The sequence below is a fragment of the Ursus americanus genome, chromosome 12 (assembly GCF_024610735.1).
Source record: "Ursus americanus isolate L20-20 chromosome 12, mUrsAme1.1.p, whole genome shotgun sequence".
In the NCBI taxonomy this organism is placed as follows: Eukaryota; Metazoa; Chordata; class Mammalia; order Carnivora; family Ursidae; genus Ursus; species Ursus americanus.
The window spans coordinates 48,256,041-48,280,498 of NC_142138.1; the positions used below are offsets into that span (position 1 = coordinate 48,256,041).

Sequence of the window (24,458 nt, forward strand, 5' to 3'; positions counted from 1 at the left end):
TTTATTTATTTATTTGAGAGAGACTGGAAGGGAGGGGCAGGAGGGAGAGGATAAGAAGGAAAGAGAGAATCTCAAGCAGACTCCTCACTAAGCGTGGAGCCCATGCAGGGCTCTATCTCACAACCCTGAGATCCTGACCTGAGCTGAAACCAAGAGTCCAATGCTCAACCAATTGAGCCACTCAGGTGCCCCAAAAGTACTAGCTCGCTTAATGCCAGAAGCCCTGATACCAATTCCCTTCAGAAAACATTCATTTCACAATTCTTTGCTGAACACTTTATATGTGGCACCACTGTGCTAAGCAGGGGGAAGACACAAAGGAAGCAAGAGGGCTGACCATAGACCCTGTTCTTACAGAGCTCACAGTCAAGGAGTTTTAAAATCATATAAAAAAATCTGGTTTCTTGTAAGCCAATAATAAACATCCAAATATTTGTTTTTATGGTTTTAATTAGACCCCAGATCCACTTGAGTTCTACTAAGTTGTACTGCAGATGGGTGACCTGGTCTTCCACAGACCCACTGTTTTTCAACAGTTTGGAAACCATGGCTCAGTACAGTGAACTCTGGCCTTAAAACCAGCTATGCCTAGACTCTGATCCTTCCCATCCTGTAAGCCAGTCCCATTGACTAATAGCCTACTCTTTCAATACGGCCCTGACAGATTCCCGGCTTCTGACCCAAACCTCTTCAATCAACTTTCAACAGAGCAGTCCCTTTAAAATTTAACTCAGATCTTGGTGCTTCTCTGCTCAAAACAGTCCAGTGGTTTCCTCTCTCACACAAAAAAACTAAAGGTCTTATGAATGCCTACAAGACCTCACCCAGTGTGCCCCATACTGTCTTCTCCTACACTGTTCCAGTCACGCTAACTTATGTTTTTTATATTCCCGGAAGTTTAACAGCCTTCTTCAATTGCCTTGCCTGGAATGTCTGGCCCCCAGATGTCTACATTCCCTCACTGTCTTCATTCCTCTGCCCCAAAGTCACCTTATTAGAGAGGCCTTCCTGGGCTATTTCATTTACAATGGCAAATCTTGCTACTTCTTCTACCATACCCTCACCCCAAATACTTTTGCCTTATACTCGTACATTAATTAACTTTTCTCCATAGCACTAATCACCTTTCAATACACTATTTATGTGATAGTTAACTTGTTTGATCATCGAGTGTCTTCCCTTAGTAGTTACAAGCTGTATTAAAATTGCCAAGACTATACCTTGTATACAATGGATGCTCAATATATATAGGTTGATTAAATCAATAAATAAGTAACAAACATCTACCTCTACCCTCTCAAGCATTACCTGGTCTCATTTTGTGTGTGTGTTCTACTGAGGGTGGAAGAAATAGTCACCACTCATTTCTAGTTACCATTGTTAATAGAAGATGACTATAAAATAAAGTATAAAGTAACTGGCCATTTCCGTCCGGGGTCATCCTCCCTTCCAACTCTCAAGGTGCAGCTTTTATAATGAAAAGTTCTTTGATATTGGAATCCGAACATGATTTAAAATATTTAGTTCAAAACATGTGTCAACTATTTATTCCTTGCTGAGGCCCTGTGCTATGCATGGAGATATACAGATGAATAAAATTAGCTCCTGTCTTCTTTTATCTTAGGCAAGTCATTTAATTCCAGGGCGGAAGTTTTCTTTTTATTTGTAACATAATGAAATCTCACTAATTGATGCTATAGACTGCACTCCAGGAAAAAAAACTTCCAAAATGATATGACCATGTCCACCTTGGATTTTGGAAGGAAGTCTGAATGGGTATAATAGATAAAAGAAAGCCCAGAGAATGCAGTTGACATCTGGAACTCAGCCATGAACCAGTGGTGACTCTGATATGTTAGTGAGATTAACCTGTAAAGTGGTTAATCTACATATGACAAATTACCTACCGACTACAGTTATAATTCTTACCTGGTATAGAGACTCCAAATATATGAAGGCATTCTAAAGCAAATCAAATTCATAATACTGATTTGGATAAAATGAGTAATTTATCTTTCTATAAATACGTTTCATTCTTGTTCTCAGAACTAATATCCTTTATAAGGCATTATCTTCCTCTAATAGCATTAAAATTTGAGAAGTCCATGGTACATGTACCCAGTCGATGCCTCACCCAAGATTAGTCACCACTCACTTCAAAGAGTGAAATCATTTTAAATCTGTCATTTTTAGTAAGTTAACTCATTATTAATTCTAAATAATGCTTACATGAGAGCTCTTTAAAAAAATAATAAATGGCAATCTGTTTATTCTATCGGCTTCACAGCAGAATGAATTGACTTTCAGTATGACCAAGGCATATGACTTGGAATGCAGCTTGTAAACTTGGCTTATAGAGCATTCCAAATGTCTCTAATTACCACATTCTCCTAATATCCTACATTTTGTAACGAATGCCTATTGTTCATGAAATGAAGACTTAGCACATTCCACTGTTACTAGTTAAATACAGTACATTTCTAAGATACTAACACTAAGAATAAGAGGCACTTAGTATCGACAAAGATAAATTTCTCATTTTATCCAAATAAAGTATTATACAATAGCTTTCTTTCGCTTTGAACGTCTGAATTAGGAAAAAGCAAAGCAAAACAAAACAAAACAAAAAACCATGGGTAGCCCAGGAATTTTTAAATTCGCATTTCACAATTTCAAGAACATTCTAATGATTTAACAAGGACACTGCACATTAACAGTTTCATCTCCTAAAATCTGTTGTGCTACAACTCCGTATTTTCTGATGGTTCTATTTTACCTCCTCGGGGACAGCTCTTATATTAACAAAGCCTTTTCTGAAGATGATGAACACGCGACGGGCTCCACAACATAAAGCGGATGTTGCACAGTCGAAGGCAGTGTCTCCCGCTCCAAGTACAATCACGACTCCCCGTATCGATGGCAATGGAGGGTGACAGGCACACATTCCTGAATGATGAAAGGAAAACCCCATTTTCAAGTAGAGAAACCATTTCTGCATGACAGCTCAAAAGATACTTGTACTCAAAGCAGTGTAAAATTGCATCTTGCAGTTTTCGAGGATGGAGTGTCACTATCAAATTATTCTGCTCCATTGAAAGACAGTTTTATTCCCATTTTAAAAAGATGCTCATATATGTAATTTCATAGTCAGTACCTTTAACTTCTTTTTTCTTCTAAAAGGGTTGCTACAACATATTTTGAAGAGTTTAGGTCAGAACAAATTGGAATCAATCAATTAAAACGCAGTTCGTCAAAGTCATGATATGTATTTTTAACTTGGTGTCATTAAATTTGTTTGTTAGAAGGAAAAAAAGTGATTTTATCATCTCGGTTAACATAATTCCCAGCATTCCATGAAAATACTTAATTTAGATATTATTTACAGGATTTCTAACATATAGCCCTGCTATATATTATACCTAGGAAACTTTGAACATTTACGTGCTGAGTAAGTGCTTTCTATGTAACGGAAAAATTTTTAACAACTATTTTCTTGAAATACTTAAAATGAACTTTCTCCCTTTTATAGTTTTTTCCTGGTTTTGTTTGTAAAATAGAGCTATAAAAGAAATATGACTTCCTAAGTGTTCATTTCTCGAGGACATATATATGAAGATTTGATGAAGATTCTTGTAAAAAGGTAAAATGCAGTTTTCTCTATGTGTTAGGTATCGCTGTGTTATCAGATTAAGTAAAACTATTGATAAGATTGATAAATTACTATAAAGAAATGGCACCACGGGCAGCATAGGCCTATAATCTCAATAAGTGTACTCATCCCGCTTGGAAGAGTGCATTTGGGATTACATAATTGGCCCTCTGTAATTCTCGAAAATATGTTATGTGTACTAGGATCTTCCTTAGAAAGGATTGCAGGTACAGAAGCATCCCTTTCTCCTGGGAAGAGAAAGGTGGAGATGGTATACATGTTTAGCTGTAAACTTCTGCAGAATGACCTAATAGAGAACGTTTCTTATCTTTTTACAAAAAATGTAAGCTTTTATCTTTTCGCATGTAATTAGATGTTAGAATAGCTGAAGTTTAAGACTTTAAAAATATATGTTTAAAGGATTTAGATGATGTGGTTTTAGAGAATATATTATAGCTTCTTTATTACTAAGGCTGACTCTCATCCAACCAAAGCATAGGACTGGTTTAGCTTCTGCTTGCTCCTCTTGGGCTGCATGAAGTGATATTACACAGCGTGTACATACTAGGGTGTCTATCAAAGTGTTTTCCTTTAACTTTATAAATTTTCTGTTCAGCAAGAAACTGGCTCTTTCTGCCTGCTTAGACACAAATGATGTAAGATATGTGAAAATGTGTCCTATTTTAAAACTATAAACTATATATTAAAAATATATAATGTAAAATAGTTCCTAAACTGAAGTTCCTGCTATTTCTTTTAAGAACATCTTCCAGTTGGGGCACCTGGGTGGCTCAGTTGGTTAAGCGTCTGACTTTGGCTCAGGTCATGATCTCAGGGTCCTGGGATAGGGCCCCACATCAGGCTCCCTGCTTAGTGGGATGCCTGTTCTCCCTCTCCCTCTGCCTGCTGTTCCCCCTGTTTGTACTTTTTCTCTCTGTCAAATAAATAAATAAAATCTTAAAAAATAAAAAAAAAGAACATTTTCCAATGTTTGTTTAAGACTCTTACTTTGAAGCAATTTTACATGATGGAGTGTAGACCTCTATATGACAGAGTGGAAAAATCCTTATGATGATGTTTGATTGGAAGAATGAACAAAGGGGTGATCCTAGAAAATGATTACATCATACTTGTTTTCAACTTTATATTGGTGTAGCAAAAATGATTTGAGATCTGAACAGTGTCCTCCTAAGCCTGGATTTAATATAACTTATAATACATAAACAACATAGGCAACATTAGGAATACAAAACAATGTTATACCTGCTTTACTGCTTTTGGCTACAAGTGGCAAAAAGTCTTTGGATGTGTAAAATCCATGGTTCTGTGTCAGGTCTTTGAAGATGTCGTTTTTGTTAGGGTCTGGCAAACCTAAGTAATAAAAATTTATAAAATCTCATTAGCAGAAGAAGGGATTTTTCCTACCGTATATTTTTAAAAAGTAGAAAGCTGAGATCATTAAAATAATGTGGGTCTGAGAGGAAAATAAAATCTGTAGACAAATCAACATAAAAATGTATATAACACATTGTTACAGAACTCAGTGTATACCTTTACATTATAACTAAGCACAAATCATAAATCATACATTCAAGTACACATATAGGTATACAGAAACGTGGATACATACATATACATGTACATGTAGTGTTTAAGGGAAAATCAGGTTATATTATTTCCTCATGTTATAAATAAAAATAAGTTTCTAGCTTATTAGAGTGCTAAATATAAAAAATCATCACAAAACTAAAATACAATATGGATACATATGCATCTAGCTCCTGAATATGGCAGATCATCCTAAGGGGAAAAACAAACAAACAAACAAAAATACTTGAAAGAAAAAGATGTATTTTACTACAAAAAAATCAGCTACTTGATTAACCAGAGTAATGTTTTAACAAATAAAAGAATGGATAACAAAATTGGGATAATGAAAAATATAAATAGCTTCTAAGCACCAAAGTTTTAAATACATTAGTAATTTAAGAACTGTAATTTAAAACAATGAAATATGATTTCCTGTCTATTAAGAAGTAAAGGCTTTTTTAAAATTAGACCATATGGCAAGGGTGAAGATGGGACCTATACTCTTTTGATGCAAATACACATTGGTGCTCAAATTCTAGAAAATAGTTTTCAATCTGTACTAAAGAAACACTAAGACATGCAAATAAAGATTTAATGTGCAAAAACAGTCAATGCAAAGAGAGAGAATGAAGGAAAACCAAAATGCCAATAAAATGAACGAATGAGTTTTACTTTAAAAAAGAAAAGGCAACAGAACACAGTGCAGCCATTAAAATGAATATTTGAAAAATGTGGTATTGGACGGTAGTCAAAATACAGTGTTAAATGAACTAGCAGGATACAAAACTCTATAGTATGATTCAAGTTTCATAAAATCTGAATGGTGATAATTTCTGGTGATGGGGCTGTGGATAATGTATTTTTTCATTATTCTTTATTTTCCAAAATTTCTACAACATGCATGCATCAACCATATAATTAGGAAATAATGGTCAAAATTTTGAAAAGAAAATGAATAGCAGATTAACTTTTTTTCAAAAACAAAGCAAATCTGACAGCAATCACCCCACCACAGAAAAGTGTAGAATTAATTCATCTCAGTTCCATAAACACAGGGGAAAATTTATAGTTTAACTAGATTTACTTCCCCAAACCCTGGGTTATTCTAGAGAGGTAGGATTTCATTTTATTGTTAAATGAAGAGCAATGAGTAGTTGTTGGTGGATACCTACAGTAATAAGAACAGCCCAAGAATGACTTTCTCATGTGTGATAAGGTAGATACGATATCTGATCTGAAAGCTGAAGGTGATTGTGGATTGACTGAGTGTGTAACCCACAATAGACCACTTTGTTCCTTCAAATTAAATTGAACATTTTTCTTTCCTGTCCAGCATTCCTTCCTCCCAAAGATTTGCCCTTTGCTCATAGATTATTAGTTTATCACTTGTCATTAAAATTATTTTATTTATCTAGGAAGGTTAGGCAAGTCATTTGACTTACCTTTGCTTTGGCTTCTTTTTTTTTTTTTTAAGTTTTTATTTAAATTCCAGTTAGTTAACATATAGTGCTTTGGCTTCTTTATAAATGAAATGAGATTAAGACTATTTCCTCATTTTCTGACATAAAGGATTACTCCTTGGGCATACTTATAACATGGAAACTATTACATAAATGTGTGGTTATTTATATAAATCTTTTAGAAAGACTAGAATAGGGAATGGTTACAGTTACATAAAAATAGCTGAATATGTACTTGAAGACTAATAACAAAACAATTTTTCCTGAAAGCTATTAAAAGAGGACTATAGTTTCAGCTACACCTTATTAGTCTAACCAACATATATATATATGCTACATGCTGAAATTTAAATAAGGACCTGTCTCCCCTCTTACATATATTACTATATTATAGAGATAGCATATGTTCTATAGCACTTCATTTTCCTGTAAACACACACACACACACACACACACACACACACACGAACGCACAAGAAAAATAACCTGAAGTGCTGTGCAATTTCAAGGAGATAGGATAAAACTCTTTAAAGCAGATCAAAAACAAAGCACAGAAAATGTACGTGGCAGATAAAGGTTCTGCATTTACTGTCAATAAGGTCTACAATCCTCCCCTTACTAACTCCTAATCTGAGCTTTTTTCACTACTTGCCATGGTTAAGACAGAGAGGGAAATTTATATCTGTGATTATTTTCTATAGACTCATTGCTAAAATAACTTTTCTAAAGAAATGCAAGGCATTCTTATTGAATATACCACTGGATCCACGGAGAAGACTTTTCCTATCCTGCAAGGATTATTTCACACACACACACACACACACACACACACACACACACACACACACACAAAAGCTTTGGTAAAATTTAAATTCATTTTTTCCACTTGGATCAAGAGACTGACAAGGACAACTGAATTTCCTGTGCTCTTACTCCATTTTGCATTTATCCCTCTAATGAATTTAACATTTACTGGATCAGATTCTTTCTGTAAATGTTCAGGAGGCACCAGTTAGATGTTCTGACTTAGGGATAATGGCTTAAGGAGAGAAAAAGTGAGCCAGAAACTGGACAGGATCATTATGTTATTCCTGCTGCCTATTTAGCCACACCCCAGGGCACACACACTTTTAAAGTCCCAAGGTCTGTGGAGCTCTTCTCCCCCATCTGCGTGACAGGTCATCCCTTATGACCTAGGGCAACACATCTGAATCTGTCCTTACACACTGTTTGGTAGTCTGGCCCAGGTGGCAAAAGAACCCTAGCGTCTGCTAACCATGATGCTATGGAGTAATTAAGAGCAGGACCTTTATCATTAGCCAGACTTTGGTGTGAGGTCTTCGTCTCCAATTTACCAGGTCTGTGATCTTGTGTGAGTGCCAGTGATTATATGTACTTAGCTAGACTATCAAATGATCTGATCAAGTACTAATCTCTGTATTGCTATGAAGGCATTTTGTAAATATGGTTAACTTCTATAATCAGTTGACTTTAAGTAAAGGAGACTACCTTGATAATGTGGCTAGGCACCATCCAATCAGTGGAAAGGCCTTAAGAACAAAACTGAAGTTTCCCTGAGGAAGAAGAAAGTCTGCCTGCTGGCCTAGCCCACAGATTTCGAATTTGCCAGCTCCCACAATTATATAACTCAATTCCTTGAAATAAATTTTATAATCTGATGTATCTATATCTCCTAATGATTCTGCTAGGGACAACAATTACACATCTCTCATTGATGTAAGATTTAAAGAAATCTATCTATCTATCTATCTATCTATCTATCTATCTATCTATCTATCCATCCATCCATCTATATTAAGCATTGAGACCTAAAACATAGTGAATGCTCACTAAATATTAGCTATTAATATTAAGATAGATTTAATTTTCTGTAGTTCATCAATTCTTCCAAATTTCACATCTTATGGCAAGGAAAGAATAGAGTTTAAAGTATTAAACCTTAGCAAATTTAAACAAAGTGCTACAAAAAAAGAAAAATGAAGCAATCTTAAGTGAAATATGAAAGATAATGAAACTTGCAAATACCCATCTATCAAAGGAAGATTTCCGTGAGAGTAGGTGGCATATTAATAAATAAGGTATGTGTCTCTATCAGAATGATTTCAAAATGACACTGAAATGACTTTTTAATTCACCTTTCAGTGGGAAGAAGGAGGTTTATGAATAAAGAACAATTGACAAAGATTTGACAAACAAAACAGCTCAGCTTAGTAGATGTACAGTGTTCTCTGTCTTTCAAGAAGGCCAGAGAGTTTGTTTCCCTAGAATAGTTACCGAAGTTTTTGGTGTTTCAGCATATATTTACGCAAAGGAACACAACCTTAAGAACTATTGCAAAATGATACTTTTCAGCTTCTCCTAAAATAAATAAAATTCTGCTTATATTACAGAAAATCTAATTTACCATATATTGAATATTTAGATTACAGTCACTGTTCTAAAAAGTGCCTAGCATATAGGTGATTTTTTTATATATTAACTCATTTAATTCTCAAAACAATCCAATGAGACAATGACCATTATTTTCTGCATTTTAGATATAAAGAAACTGAGACACATAGAGGTTAAGTAACTTTGCCAATGGTCAGAGAACAAGTAGAAGTACCAATTTCTAACCTGAACATTCTGGTTATAGAGTCTATGCATTTACTTCAAAATGCTGCCTTTTTCATATAAGATTTTGAAATTGAGCCCTGTTATAATGTGATGTTACTTAACAGGTGATATCTAAATCATTTAACAGATATGGATTAAATGCTTCACTGTGAGGCTACAGACAGGCACACAACAAGAATGTGTCTGCGGCCAGGTTCCAATCCAGTGGTAGAGAAAAGACAGGCTGCTTCTCTAGGCTGTATCTTTGCTTTATGGTGATTTTCTCTAGTACAATTCCTTTTTGAATTGTTTTCCTTCTTAAGTGTATTTCTCTTGGGTATCTGCTGGTTATTTTTCAATATTTGATATTCTCTGAAATATGTATCTCTGCTTTGTATCCAAAGCACCTCTCTCTGGAACAACTACAGAATAAATAACAGCAGTGTATATAATAAATTTTTGTGCTCATATTAAGTTCTGCACCACTTCAATTAACATTAATAGGCTATTAAATATTCTGTTTCATTTTATCATCTAGTAAGTAATGAAAGAGAAATAAGCTTTTAAGGCTGGGTCTTCACAGGTGTGGGAGACCATGTTTAAGAATTCCCCAGATTTTATATTGTCCGCCTGTGTTACTTCACAGGCTCACTTATTTCGTGTTAATTGAATGGAGCAAGCATTCGTGTGATGCCTCTCGTTCTTGATGGCATCCATTTGAATGACAGCCAAGCTGTCATGGGAAAGACAGTGATCAGATACACCTATCACTGGAGATAGCCTCACGAATCCCACAGACATAGAAGACAGAACACTGAGATACTGGCCCAAGTTCCTGGCAAAGGACTGTGGCTTACAGAAATGGTTCTTACGGAAATGGGTAGAGAGCATACCAAATTCTCTACGGGTATGTTAATTCTTGTTATTCCACAATGGTGCTTTGTCGGTAAGAAGATGTTAGTAGACAAATAAAATCCCACTGACTATGTCACTATTCACAAGTGGCTGAAAACAGCAAAATGTGTCTGATGGCAAATGTCCTAAGTTTTTTACTTTTCCAAGTACTTTTGTATCTGAGATTTCACTTTCTTCTCACAGAAGAAAGCATGTTGTATGCTCACACTCCTCATTTCCTAAGCCTCCTTTGGGGAATGGTGCTGCTTGAGGAAGAACATTAAAATGTGCAGATACACATGGATTCATTAAACAAACTCTCACTGAGGGACACCAAGCTATCTACCATAGCCATCCATCCCTGTCTTCGTAAAAGAAATGTGCCTGTGTAAACATTGCTTTTCTTTATTTTTGTTTATTAAACCTTTAAAAAAAATCTTAATGCCAATTGACTTATTTCTATCATTACTGGTAAACAGAGTATGTGGATAAGAGCAAAACCTCTAAAGTCAGACTTTCTGCATTAAAATTCTAGTTTCAGCACTTACTAGCTATTATGACCTTGGGCCAGTAAATTACTCTTTCTGGGCAGCAGCAGCCTCATCGTAGTATTGTTAGGAGAATAGAATGAATACAAATGTGAAGCTCTTTGCATAGATGTGAAATGTTTCCTTTTATTTTCATTCTCTCCCTAAAAAGCTTTTGTTTGATATAATAAATGATATATTTGGATGGACATAAATTAAATGTTCACCTAATCCATGATATGCACAATTAATATTATTACACATTTAAGTGGTTGGTGTTGGGCAGACTGGTATCAGAGTCCATAAAACTTAGCAACCTTGGTTAGAATAAAAGACTGTGGCTAAACCAGGGTATTCTGACCTCATTCATTGTACAGACTACAGTGGACTCAAACCACACGTGCTTCAGGACCAGGGAAGGAGCAAATTAAGACCCTCTAATGTTCAATTTGGCATTCAAATGGGAGCAGTTAGAGTCACATCAGGCCTCCAAGAGCACTGATCTAGGAGTCTGAAGGACTGGGTTCTAGTTTCATTATTTTCCCTTTCTAGCTATACTTGGATAAAATTATTTAATAAGATGGCTCTCAAATTCCTTGATTTTAGAATGAAAATTACCCTGCCTGATGTATAGAGGTGTCCTGAAAATTAGTAGAAAAATGCACATAAAAGCCCTCCAGTAAATCTAAAACACCATTGAAATGTAAGTCATTCTTACTGTCTTGGGTAAAGTATAAAAACCACGGAAAATAAAGACTCACATGATAAAAAGATTCACAGTAAATACTTCCAAAAACAGAAGCTATTGCAATTAATCATAAAAAGACACTTAAACTGTTATATATAAGACATGTGAATGTAGGACTAAAATAATAACCGTATGTATTTATAGATATACATATGTATCTGAATGTGTTTCTATACTTATTAGAAAAGGTAAACTAGTCTTATATCAAGCCCAAACTGTTGGGGTTACAACATGGATATAAAACACTCCTTTCAAGGACCTAAGCATTCCAGAATTCCACAATGAATTATAAAGTTTTTCATCTGCACTTAAAGATCACTTATATGATTCGAAGGATTTATATCTTATTTCCAAGGGACAACAGTGCCATATGGGTTATCATTCTAGGATCTATATATTGACTAGAAAGAGAACAGATCAATGATGGCCTATTGTGCTTCTTTTCTCAATAAAACTCCCCATCTTTTCCCCAATGCCCCACTGTAAATACGTTTAGTTCAGACTGAACTCAGAAAGAATGGAGTGATTCAATATAACACATATGAAATCAGATCACCATGCATCACAATAGTGTTCATTTCATTGATTTTTCAAATCCCCATTAAACATCTGTTTCATGTAACTGCTGTCTAGTTTCTCTCTCAATGTGACCACATGCCTTAATCGTGTGTATCACACAATCAGTTAGAGCATAACAAGATGAAGACTTTTAAAAAAATGTTATGAATGAAGTCACCATCTCAAATCATATTTTTTTCCCCATTACATATGGTATTTTTCTATACGGACACATGTAACAGATAATGAAATCCAGAAGCAAGAGAAGTACTGAGCACTCATACAATTTTGAAAATCTGATAGATACTGAATTATGTTCTTTTGTATTAATTTATAAAACAGTGAATTTTAAAAAGCATTAGAGAAGAGAATGAAATAACCAAAGATGATACTTCCTACAATGTTGTTACAGATGTACTTCGGTTCGTTTTTTATGACGTCCATGTAGAAGATATACACACGTTCTATCACCCCAATGAGATCAATTCATCTAACTTCGTTTAAGAACTGAATACCAGGTTCCAAATCAGAGTAGTACTTATGGGTGAAACACAATATAAACATATTAAGAAAGCAATGTATTCACAAGTGCAATACATATTAAATAAACTGATTCTAAGTAGTTAAGATTTTTCTAGAGAACTTTTTAACCTGTCATAAAATATCCAGCAATTTCATATAATGAAATGCGATTATGGTTCACTGTGCATTTGGGGCTCATATTTTTTGTTCCCTCTATACATTTGGAATAAAATAGAGAAGAGAGACTATTTTAATTGGTAAAGCAATGCCCAAGAATTCAAAAATGGACAAAATATCCTTGAATGTGTTCTGACAAATAATTCCTATACTCAGGATCCATTTTATCTATTGTTCTTTTGATATAAAGGGACATATGAAACAACCAAACCAACAAAATATTGGACCAAAAAAAAAGATGAAGTATTTTTCTTTGTACTTTCGTGATATTCCAATTTTCTTATAATTAGCAGAAGTTATTTTAGTAATTAAAATTTAATTTTAATATAAACACAAGATCTCGTTAAAAGCTCTCTTCTAGAAAAGATATATTAATGTAATTTCCTATTTCTGTCACAAAATTCTACCTATCACTTTGATTTTTGGTATTATTTATTAAAGTGTGCCTTATCTCTTGGGCCTCTTTCTCTTTATTTCCTTCCCTTCTCTTTTCTGTTTCTAACTCTCATTTGGCTTTTGCTATAAAACAATTTCCTTAAATTTTAATCTTCACATCACGAAGTAAGGGTAAGCAAAAAACCTCAAACAATATGTCTCAGGCAAAGGTTTTTTCCTTAATGACTGGAATTCTTAGATGTGTTAGGAAATTACTATTATGGACTATGTAAGTATACTATATTCCAAAGTAAAGAAATCATTAATAATAAAATACTAAAAAGGAACAGTTATATTACAAAATAAATCTACCAGGCTTACAAAGAAAACAAATTTGCAACAGCCACCTGCTGTGGAGATGAGGCAGTAATCTCAACAGCAGGAAATAAAAGGGAAGAGAGGAGAAAAATACAAAAGCACAGACATTAAAAAAGTAATTAAAACACTTATCTCCATCGACATACATAACGAAAAAACCCTCAACCAACCACCTAAAAACATACTCTATTGAACTGCACAGCAGGAAATAGCATTAAAGCTGCCACCATAAACACACATTCTGTAGAAGGGAGAAGACCCCTTTAAAATGTAAGCTCAAAAGTATTACTAATGTGTTAATCACCAGTAAAGGTACCACACATTCATTGTATTGTATTAGTTACTTTCTCAAAGGTATTTATAAAAATTGCACTTCTGCATTTTTTTTTTAATTCAAATAAATTCTTAAATACAGGCACTGGTAGCCTCTTTATTTGTAATTGTTCTAGCGAATTTACAACTATATTGTGAGGCCAAGGTATTCTGTATTTGAAAACTTTAATAATTTTTACATAACATGCATTTAGATGATGCAGTTAAACCGTTTCCTTCAAAGCCAAACAAACCGTTGCTATATTACCAGAATAAAATGAGGTGAAACATAATGCAAGAGCTAGGGTCATGGATTAAAACTGAAATGAAAGCTAAGAATCATTCTGAGTTACCCAAGTATGTTCTGGCCTTCAGAGTTCTGCAAAGTGAAACAATGTAAGCCCGAGGAAGCAAGTGGCAGACTTTAAAATAAAGACCACACACTAAATGCGCTTGGTGACTCTCTCAGCTGCTGGAACTTGGTTTCTGGGTCTGTGTGATTCTCCCCAGGCAGGTCTGTGAAACAATGGAGAGCTGCTTGGGTCCAAATCAGAAGACCTCAAATGGACTCCTAATCCTGTAATTTATCAGATATTAGGTCTAAATTCATGCCCAAGGTGTTAAACCACAGCTTTTTTATCTCTAAAATGAGAAGAGTTACAAAAATGTATTTCTTTATAGAACTGTTATATGGACAAGTAAGCATAATATAGCTCTATATTGTTGAAACAACTTAATTTTACAAGTAGAACATGCAATTTACAATCATACATATTGGTTATAATACTATATAATTCTTTTATCTTGTAATGATACAGCTCAGAGTCATTTCACTTTAATTATGCATTTTCCTCTTATACACAGGTAATACATTTCTGTGCAAGTTTATCTTACTCTGAATCACTGCTGTAATTCTGTAAATTTTACTTATCTCCATACATTTTTTTCAAGAAATGTGTATGATGTAAAAAAGTATAAATTATTTCCATCCTTAAATATACTTGTACTGTATTATTTCTAACATGTTGCTGAGTAAGAGTCTCAAAATTAGAATACTTTTCTACAAATTCAGGAGATTCCCTGAAGTGATTACTCTCCAAAAGACATTCCTGATGAATAGAAATGGTCAACCACTTTAGAAACAAGTGGCTGACCTCGAACCTCAGTTTGTTCATCCACAAAATAGGGAGATAATCTAGACATCTGAACAGTGCCTGAATTTCTCAAGAAAACCAAGACAATCAAAAAAGTACATTTTTGTGTATGTATTATAGGGGAGGAAGAATTTTTCCTTTACCTGTCTAGTACTTCTAGCTGGTCTATTCACTAAATTGACATAAGACCAATTAACAAGAGAAAAACAAACTTAATCACATACATACATGAAACTCCCCCAGAAGAATATGAAACCCACAGGAAGTCAAGCAATTGAGGCTTACATGCCATCCTGAGCTAACTGTGAAGGGAACAGGGGTGTGAGAATTCAATGGAGAGAAAGACAATTTTATAGGAACATGGGAAGAGCAAATGTTTGGTAAACAAATGTTTGCCATGCCCTATCAACACAGAGACAATGGGACATAGAGAGGAATTTGACCTCCGCGTCCTGCTGAGTTTCCCCCAAGAGCTAGCCAATATTCTTTGTAGCTATCTCTCCTGATAGTTCTTTTTTTGGGCTACGCCCTCTAATTTCTTTTAGGTAGTTAAGTAGGAAAGAAAAGCTCTTCCTGAGTTAGGCCTTGATTGACTTCAGCTCAAAGTAATCTACATGCCAAAGTGACACATTTTGGGGAGCCCCATTCTGAACCCCTTCAATATCATTTTACTGTGCATGGGTGCAGAGGGTCTATACCTTTCATTACATTCTCTAAGTGACTCAAAAGTGGTTAAAGACACCAAGATTAAATCAATTACATTGTACTATTTACCCAAATGCCATTCCAAAGGCTCAGAATGGTTGTTGTAAATGCCAAAATGCAATGTAATTATTCATACTCAACAATCACTATACACCATGAATGAATACCATCATATATGAGAATCTGTAAGTATGTTAGGTCTGATGTAAGAGGAAAGTAATGGTTTGACATCAAAGATAACCATGTTCATATCATTACTCCTTTATGTATTAGCTATGTAACCTTGCATAATCACAGTTATTTTAAGTCTCAATTTCCTCATCTATAAAACCTGCCTGATGGGGAGATTAATTGAGATAACATATCTCAACAATATGGTAAGTGCTTAGAACAGTGACTGACATATGGCAAATGCTAATAAATAAAATGGATTTTATGTATTTTAAACTTTAAAATCCTATTATTTTCATACTTGTACCTTCCCTGATATTCTTTTTCCTTAATATTTAACATAATTTTAATACACAACATCATTGCAACAACCATAACAGTAACAAAACTACACATAACTTTTGAAACTTAGTGCCAATTGAAATTTTCTTAAATATTGGTAACTAATGATGTAAAATTTGGCAGGTTCAATGTATACTCGTTGACTATCTAGTTCTGAAATTTCTGTTACATAGAAAAGCCAAACAAACACATGGTCAACTTTTAGATTTGGATACCAGCTGTGATTTTTGTGATTGAGATGAGTTAGAAAAAGAAATATTTGATGTTTCATTTAACTACTTATTCATTGATATTTATTGAGTGTCTACTATGTGCTAGCTAACCTATTAGGAGCTAGGGATACATAGCTGAACAGTTTCCAATCTAATGAGAGAAGAACATGTAATCAGAAACTTAGAATTAAGCAAGATAAGCACTATGACAGAGGGCTACATAAGTAAGTGCACAGGAGCACATATAAAGCACATTTTACCTGGACTGGAGACAAGGATGTTCAAGCTGAGTCTTGAAAGATGAACGTTTCCAGTCGTTAAAAAAAGGGGGGGGTGGTAATAATGAGTGGCATATATAAAGGCATAAAGGGATAAGACGTCCATCTGACTAGACTAGGGTTCAGGGGAGCAGATAAGAGGGGACAGGGTATAGCAAAATTTAAAATCTGACAGATAAGCAGACATCAGACCATGAAGGTCCATGCAAGTCTCACCAAGGAATTTGGATTTTACGTTGAAAAGATAGTGCAGGGAAATTATATAATCAGCTTTTATATCAAGAAGGACAAATTGGTAGCGGTGTGTGGAATTGATTTACAGGCAGTGAGAATGATGGGAGCAGATCATGTAAGGGGATGGTGCATAAATCCAGATAAGAAAGGAACACTTCTTAGACTCCTCAACCTGGATTGCTAGTAACCTCCATTAGCATGGCATTGCAGGGAGAGTCCACAACATCAGCATAAACACAGTTTACCCTCCCAGAGCAAGAATTTCACTCAAAGATAAGCAATTTAAATTATGGTGTTTATAGTAGTACAGATACAGAGATAATGAGGAATGAAATGCAAATTTTGAATGAAATTTTAATACTTCAAAGAAATTCTGTATATGGCATTTGAACATGTGACTCTGGATTCCCCAGAGGTATGTTTTCACTTTCTTCTCCTATTATAGTAACTTTAAAGGGAAAAGAAGAGGCCTCACACTGAAATACTGACAGTGGAGATACAGGAGAATAAAAACATACCCGAGAGATATTTAGAAGTTAATTTCATAGAATTTGGTCCCTAGTAGTTGTAGGGAATAGAGGGAAAGACAGGGGGAAAGTTAGGTCTTAAATTTCTGTTTTGGTGGGTACCTCAAGAGTGGTGTGCTTGACTAACCCAGTGCAGTGGAGGAGGAATAGGTCCTAGGGGAACAATGTTGTTTCATTTGGATACATGTAATGGAGTGTGGGACATCCAAGAGAGTTGTTTTATTAAAACAGGTAAAAATTCATGTCTGAAGCTCATGGGAGAAATCTGGTCTGGACAAACAGATTTGAAAATTATGAGCAAAAAGATTGCACTAGAAGTCATGAATGCTAATGAGCTAATCCTAGAGTGAGTGTATACAATAAACAGAAAAGAAGGCTAAGAGTAAAGCCCTAGATAACATACCAATATTTAAAGAAGGAAAGAGGGAGAAGAACCCAAATAGATTGAGGATAGATCAGTCAGGTAAGAGATGCAGGAGAAAGTCGTATACTGGAAGCCAGGAGAAGAGAGGTAAGAGTTCAAACTTGCTTGTCTACACAATACACACAATTTTTAAAAATTATCTAATATATAAAAATAAATACAAGGCACAAAGAAACAGGTGTTCAAAAGAATTTTTGAGTATTTTTTTAATTTTAGGACTCATTCTTGAATTTTAAGTATAAGGCTACTGACCTACAATTAATTTTGCAAATAATATAACTAAAGGAAATTTATTGAGAGGGAATATAAAATAGAACAAAAACAACAAAATACAAATATATATATTACAACTATGAGAATCAATTTAATTAAATTAGGCAAATCAACAGGATAACACCCTATGCTGATACCCACACTGCAAAATATTCTAGTGGTAATGCAGCCAAAGTATAGAAAGAAAGATTTTACTAGAGAAGGAATATACCACATGTCTTCCTAGGAATCAGTATTAATAGAGAATATATTCACAATAGACTGTTTTCAAGAAGAAAGAATTAGTCAATAATGACAACTTCACATTAATTAAGCTGTGAGTGGATAATACAAAATGGATATAACTTAAGCTTATATAGTATTTGTGTGATTAAAACCAATTTTTAGAAGGCCTTCTCTGAAAACTGAAGCTTTGAATTAGGGAGGTGTTGTTCTGCCTCTACCAGGTTTGGAAATTCTGCAAGAGTGCACATTTCTGACCTCTGAAGCAAAACCAAATACTCCCAGGCAGGTGAAATGCCTGGCCAAGGTAGGAATACCTAGGTTTGCTCTCAATTCCCTCACCTACTAGCTGTGTGAGGTATAGCAAATCAGCCTACCTCTCTGTGCCTTAGTTTCCTCCTCTGTAAAATTAAGCTTTTAACACCACCTCCCTTGAGCTGTTTCAAGGACTCTTGAATCATGAAGTATTATACAGATATGAAAAATTTAATTAATAATAATTACAATTATTTTCATTATAATTGGAAGCCATTATATAGGCAAATGGTATCATCTCTTTTCCTACTACTAGAGGAAGAAACTATAGTAATAGCAGGTGGTGGATTAATCAGGGAGATCAAACTGAGACTGTGTTGCTCTTTGGAATTAAACTCCCTACGAACTATATACTATATACAAATTCAAAAATTAAATTATACTCAAAAACACCCATACCACTCTAACCATAGTATATAGAAGCATATATATTGACAGTATCAATAAAAGTCTCACACTTTTAAAAATCAACAGAAAATTGGAATGCCTGGGTGGCTCAGTTGGTTAAGAATTCGACTCTTGGTCTCAGCATGGGTCTCAAACTCAGGGTCCTGAGTTTGAGTCCCACATTGGGCTCCATGCTGGCTGTGGAGCCTACATAAAAAAAAAACCATATATACACATATACATACCCCCACACACCATATATATATATATATATATATATATATATATATATATATATATATATATATACCATATATATACCCATATATATAAAATATGCATATAAATATACATATGATATATATATATAATATCATATATATTATGTATATTTCAGTTTCTGAACACATGATTTCTCTTCCAGTATATTTTAGGGTCATTTCTTATAATTGTAATTATTTTCATATTTTTTAAAGTAATATTCTAATGCTAAGCTGTTTGAGTTCTGCTTCTTAGAGCATGGTGCATGTAAAGCCAGTATCAGTAATTTAATTTAGCTCAATAGGTTTTACATTGTAGCCCGAATGGACTCTTTTATAACCCTAACTTGCTATCTTGCTAATGTGTTCTATTAATTATGAAGAAAAAGAGAGAAAATGTATATCAGAAGATCTTTCTACCACCAACTGTCTTAAGTGTAGGCTCAGTAATAAATATTTTAAGAGTTTACACTTGTAAAGCATTTTATGACTTAAAAATATTTCTTGTATATTTGAGCCTCATAACAACTCTAACAGCTAGACACCTTTACAACCATTTAAAGATGAGCAAACTGAGGTTGAAGGCAGTAAAATAAGTTTTCTAAAATCTCATAGCTAGGGGCCCCTGGGTGGCTCAGTCCTTAAGCGTCTGCCTTCAGCTCAGGGTGTGATCCTGGTGTTCTGGGATCGTGCCCTGCATCAGGCTCCGCCTCTGGGAGCCTGCTTCTTTCTCGCCCACTCCCGCTGCTTGTGTTCCCTCTCTCGCTGGCTGTCCCTCTCTCTGTCAAATAAATAAACAAAATCTTTAAAAAATAATAATAATAAAATAAAATCTCATAGCTAGTAAGTGCTTAAGCCAAATTTAATCTAATAAAAATTTTTAAATATAGTGTTTCTTCCACCATTGCATAAAATATATACTCAGGATAGCATATAATCTTTATTATTAGAGAAAAATGAGAAGCTTGAACCTAGTCTTTGAAAATTTAGCATACAATGATCTGTGGCACCTTTAATTTTCTGAATGTTAATACAGTAGTTTAAGTCACCAGAAAGAAAAAAAATGCTTTAAAGATTAGTAGGTAATTATTCACATATCATCCCACCTACACTACAGTTTCAAATGATTTTAGGTAAACTATGTCTACTTAAATTTAAATGATGTCTTATAAAAGTATCTTCTAAGCACTATTCATTTGTTTAAAGCACAGATCTACAATGACAAACCTATCATCAATTCATTTTGGTGAAAGGGTAATAATTAAAGCGCTATTTTCCTTCTTTCATTGCAAGTCATTTGACCTGTGTTAAATCAACAATCAAATTTTCATTCATTATTTCTACATGAAGGACTTTGCCAGCTCAAAAAGTATAAATCTTCATTTGTCAAATTTAAACTATACCTGTCCCAGTTGCTATCAGGGCTCATAGCTCTTACCCCCTAAAAACAGCAAAATATTGTCAAGTCACACAACCTCCTCACAGCCTCGGATGACCCCTGAAATCAATAATATTTGTAACTTGTAAGTGCACGGTTAAAGAGAACAGAAGGCAAGCGCTGTCCTCGTTAACCACATTGAGCTGTGATACTACAGCTGACTCCCTTGTGTGGCCTGTGATCAATTTTAATCTCCTGACCAAGAATAAAAGAATGCAGACTCCTGATTCTGGATTCATCTTGAAAGGAGATTATAGATTTGTATGTCTGCAGTGGGAATGAAAGATTTAATTCAACGGGCATTCCAGGAAAGAATACATCTAAACTATCATTCCTCTTCATTACCCTCACCGCTTTCAGGGTCCTCTATTGACAGAACGAAATACTGAAAAATGTGTACAGAATGGGTTAAAAAGCAAAGCTATCTTTGTGGGCATACGATCAACTGACTACAAGAGAGAGACTCCGTAGTGGTTTGTTTTATTGCTACATGATTCAAGGGGAAGGTAACTTTTCCACCTCAAATTTCTTCATAAAGGGTTTAATTTTGTACCCAGCACCTTCATGTGAAAACCTTTATTTTTAAGCAATTAAAGAATGCATCGCTTACTAAAATCATGACTAGTTGTTTCCAAACCATATATCCAGGTACACTGGCATATTTGGGGGGTTTAAAAATGCAAACTTTGATGTGAGAGAGAAGACACACCAGTTTAAGCATTAGTTTTGTATCTGTATCTATACTATACTCATTGCCCTCCCCTCTCCCTCCCTCCTTCTTCCTCTCTCTCTGTATACATATGATAATGTGTTTGTGTGTGTGTGTATATATATATATATATACACATATATATATGTATATATGATAATCATATATACATAAATGCTGATATACTCCTATTTTTCTATAAAGATAAAAAATTAGATATTTTGCTGTTAAAAGCAGAACGAATATGAGGTGGTCCTAGGGATTTAAAGAGACAATCCATGTAACTGTAATTTAAAATTTTTATAATTATTATAAAATAGCTTTTTCAGTACATCAGACAAAATTTCCCATTCCACATCATCACCATCATCATTGCAGCAAATAGTTTTTGAGCATTCACAATGCATCATGTACAGTGATAGACCCCCCAAAAAAATAAAATTTTATATATATATATATAGTGGCAAAGCCATGGACTCCAGAGCCAAAGCCTAAATTCTTGACTCTGCTATTTTCCAGCTGTATGATCTTGAGCACATTAATTAACCACCGTTTCCACAGGCCCCTCATCTATAAAACAGATATAAGATAACTCCGAGCTTACTGGGGCTTTTGAAGTTAGGATATGAGAGAATATGTAGGAAAGCATAGAAATGTTTATGGTACTTAATGGGCACTAAAGAGGTGTTAGCTGTAGTGAAATGTTTTCTACTTCACTTATTCATTTAATCATAAGCATTAAGTGCTTTCTCTGTTGCAAGGACTATGCTAGGAAAAAAAGAGGAGCAGAATACTCTTAACAATATGATGTTGACAAGTTGTTTAGCTTTTGGGCATTATAGCCTTCTTAACTGCAAAATTAAAATACTGGTATTTGTCTTGGAAGACTGCTGTGAGGATCAAATGAAATTAGGTAGAGTGCCAATCAAAATAGCAGCTGCATATAAGGAACGGCCAGTAAATGCTTACTAAACGAAGGAACAAAGAACTGGATGGATGGAGGGATGCATGGATGGATGGATAAATGCTATGCTTCACGTCAGAGAAAAAATAAGAGTGGATCAATCAGGCATCAGATCAGAGCACACAATTATAAGTAAAATTAAAATCATACCAGACTAAAAAAATTGAAATGCAACAGGTAACTTGAGGTTTTACATGAACTCCTGGCAAAAAGTGCATTTGTCTTGTTTCCTCCAACACAGAAATCAACATCCAGTGAAAATGTAAAATATAGATATATTCCTTTCATAGGAGCTGTCTTATCTCTGTTTATTAATTGTGTAACAGATTCACAATTCAAACAGCCCAAATTCAGTAGTGGTAGTCAACTGATAGTCTAAAACCAATAGAGCAGAGTAAGGTGCTTCTTACCCGGCAGGGGTGATTTATTTTATCATTTGATTTTTAAATATTTAATGTAGTCCATGAAAATTTGGTTGGTTTAAAAAGTTTCTGAAAAGAAAGCAAGAAAACATCAAGGTGGCAATCACTTTGACATTTTTATTTTAAGAACAATGACTCTGCCTCTGCCAACAGAAGTGAATTAGTAATAGAATCGGTTTCTCTGTGAATTTTGGTAATGGAAATTTATATTATTCTGTCTCTTAAAATTAATATTAATCAAATAGTTAAAACACATACATTGATTTGAAAACAGTAACATTTAAACCTATTCAGAGTGCCAATCCTGTCCAATTCTGTTCCATATACACTCAAAGTTGATCAGTTTTAATGAGCTGTTTCATGAGGGTAATACCACCAGCCATTCACTTTTTTCCATAGGTAATGTCATGCTAAATTTAGAGGTATAATAAGAAAGAAACCGAAATTGTGCCAACATCTTAAATGGTAAAGAAATTGGTGAATATCAGATCTAGTCAAGTGTGGAGAAGGATAGATCTAATCACTGTGTTCAAGGAAAAGACACCCAGAGCCCAGCGGAATAACGTGAGATTCAGAGTCCAGAGCTGGCACAGATCAACAAGGGAGCAGGAAAGAGGGAGAGAGACTGGGATTCAGGGCAAAATAAAACACTTTTTCTTGAATACTGACTGGTTCAGGGAAGCTTTTATGGAACTAAAAACAGGGTTTTTTTAATCTTAAAAGTACTATACTATCTTACAAAAAAAGTGTTATAAATTTACTATTGTAAATGCCTACTTACATACATAAAACTTTGGGAGACACAACTCATGTGTTAATTGAGGACAAACTTTGCATATGTGTTACACACATATATACATACACACACATGTTCACCAATTTAACTACAGGTACGTAAGTAAAATCTATATGTAACCATATATCTGTATATGTATGTGTATGTGTATATTTTATTTGTTAATAATAAACTAGTATGCCTTTATGAAAAAGTAAGACAACCGACTTATATGGGTCCCTTTAACAGCTCAAAACCACTCACAAGCATCAGCAGATACAACTGCCTCAGGTAGAATGGCCTCTCCCCCTTCCAACTTTTGTCTCCCACTCTCTCCTAACTTTCCTTTAGGATAGAAATCACTAAGAATCCATTGGCTGCCATTATCCAAGGTGGTTTACGATATCCAGATAAATTAGGATAAGCCAACCACTATGCCAGGCTAAGTTTTAGCCAAACAATCAAGTCGTTCACCACCAAGTCATTTATAGCTGATGCACCTCCTGATTGGTCTGTGCCTATGCTCTGCTAGTTAGTCAATATTTGGATGTCACTCCTGGGATCCAGCCAAATTAAAGTGAACATGAGGATAAGAGGCCAGGAAATAGTTTCTAAGCTAACATGGTAACCAAGATAGGGTTGGGTAGGGTGGGGCTGGGAGTAATGGAGAAATAAAAAGACACCGAAATATTATCCCTTTCTTCTTCTCAAAATATATAATGAAATCTCAGACTGCATCTATTATTCACTGAATCCCTAATCACCCCTTCTAACAAATAGAAGCAAATATTCCCAGACCTCTGTTGTTAACATGACTTTCTGACTAGAAAAAGCATGAAT

General features: G+C 34.6%; 1 protein-coding gene across 2 annotated transcripts in view; it reads right to left on the reverse strand.

Annotated features, from left to right (window-relative positions):
• Positions 1-24,458, reverse strand: part of DPYD (dihydropyrimidine dehydrogenase) — a 793,664-nt gene that overhangs the window by 442,849 nt on the left and 326,357 nt on the right. For both annotated transcript variants that reach the window (XM_045801716.2, XM_045801717.2), the window contains 2 exons: positions 4,913-5,020; positions 2,777-2,946 (listed from right to left, as the gene is read on the reverse strand). In XM_045801716.2, coding sequence (XP_045657672.2) covers positions 2,777-2,946; positions 4,913-5,020 — 278 coding nt within the window. The remainder of the gene's footprint in view (positions 1-2,776; positions 2,947-4,912; positions 5,021-24,458) is intronic.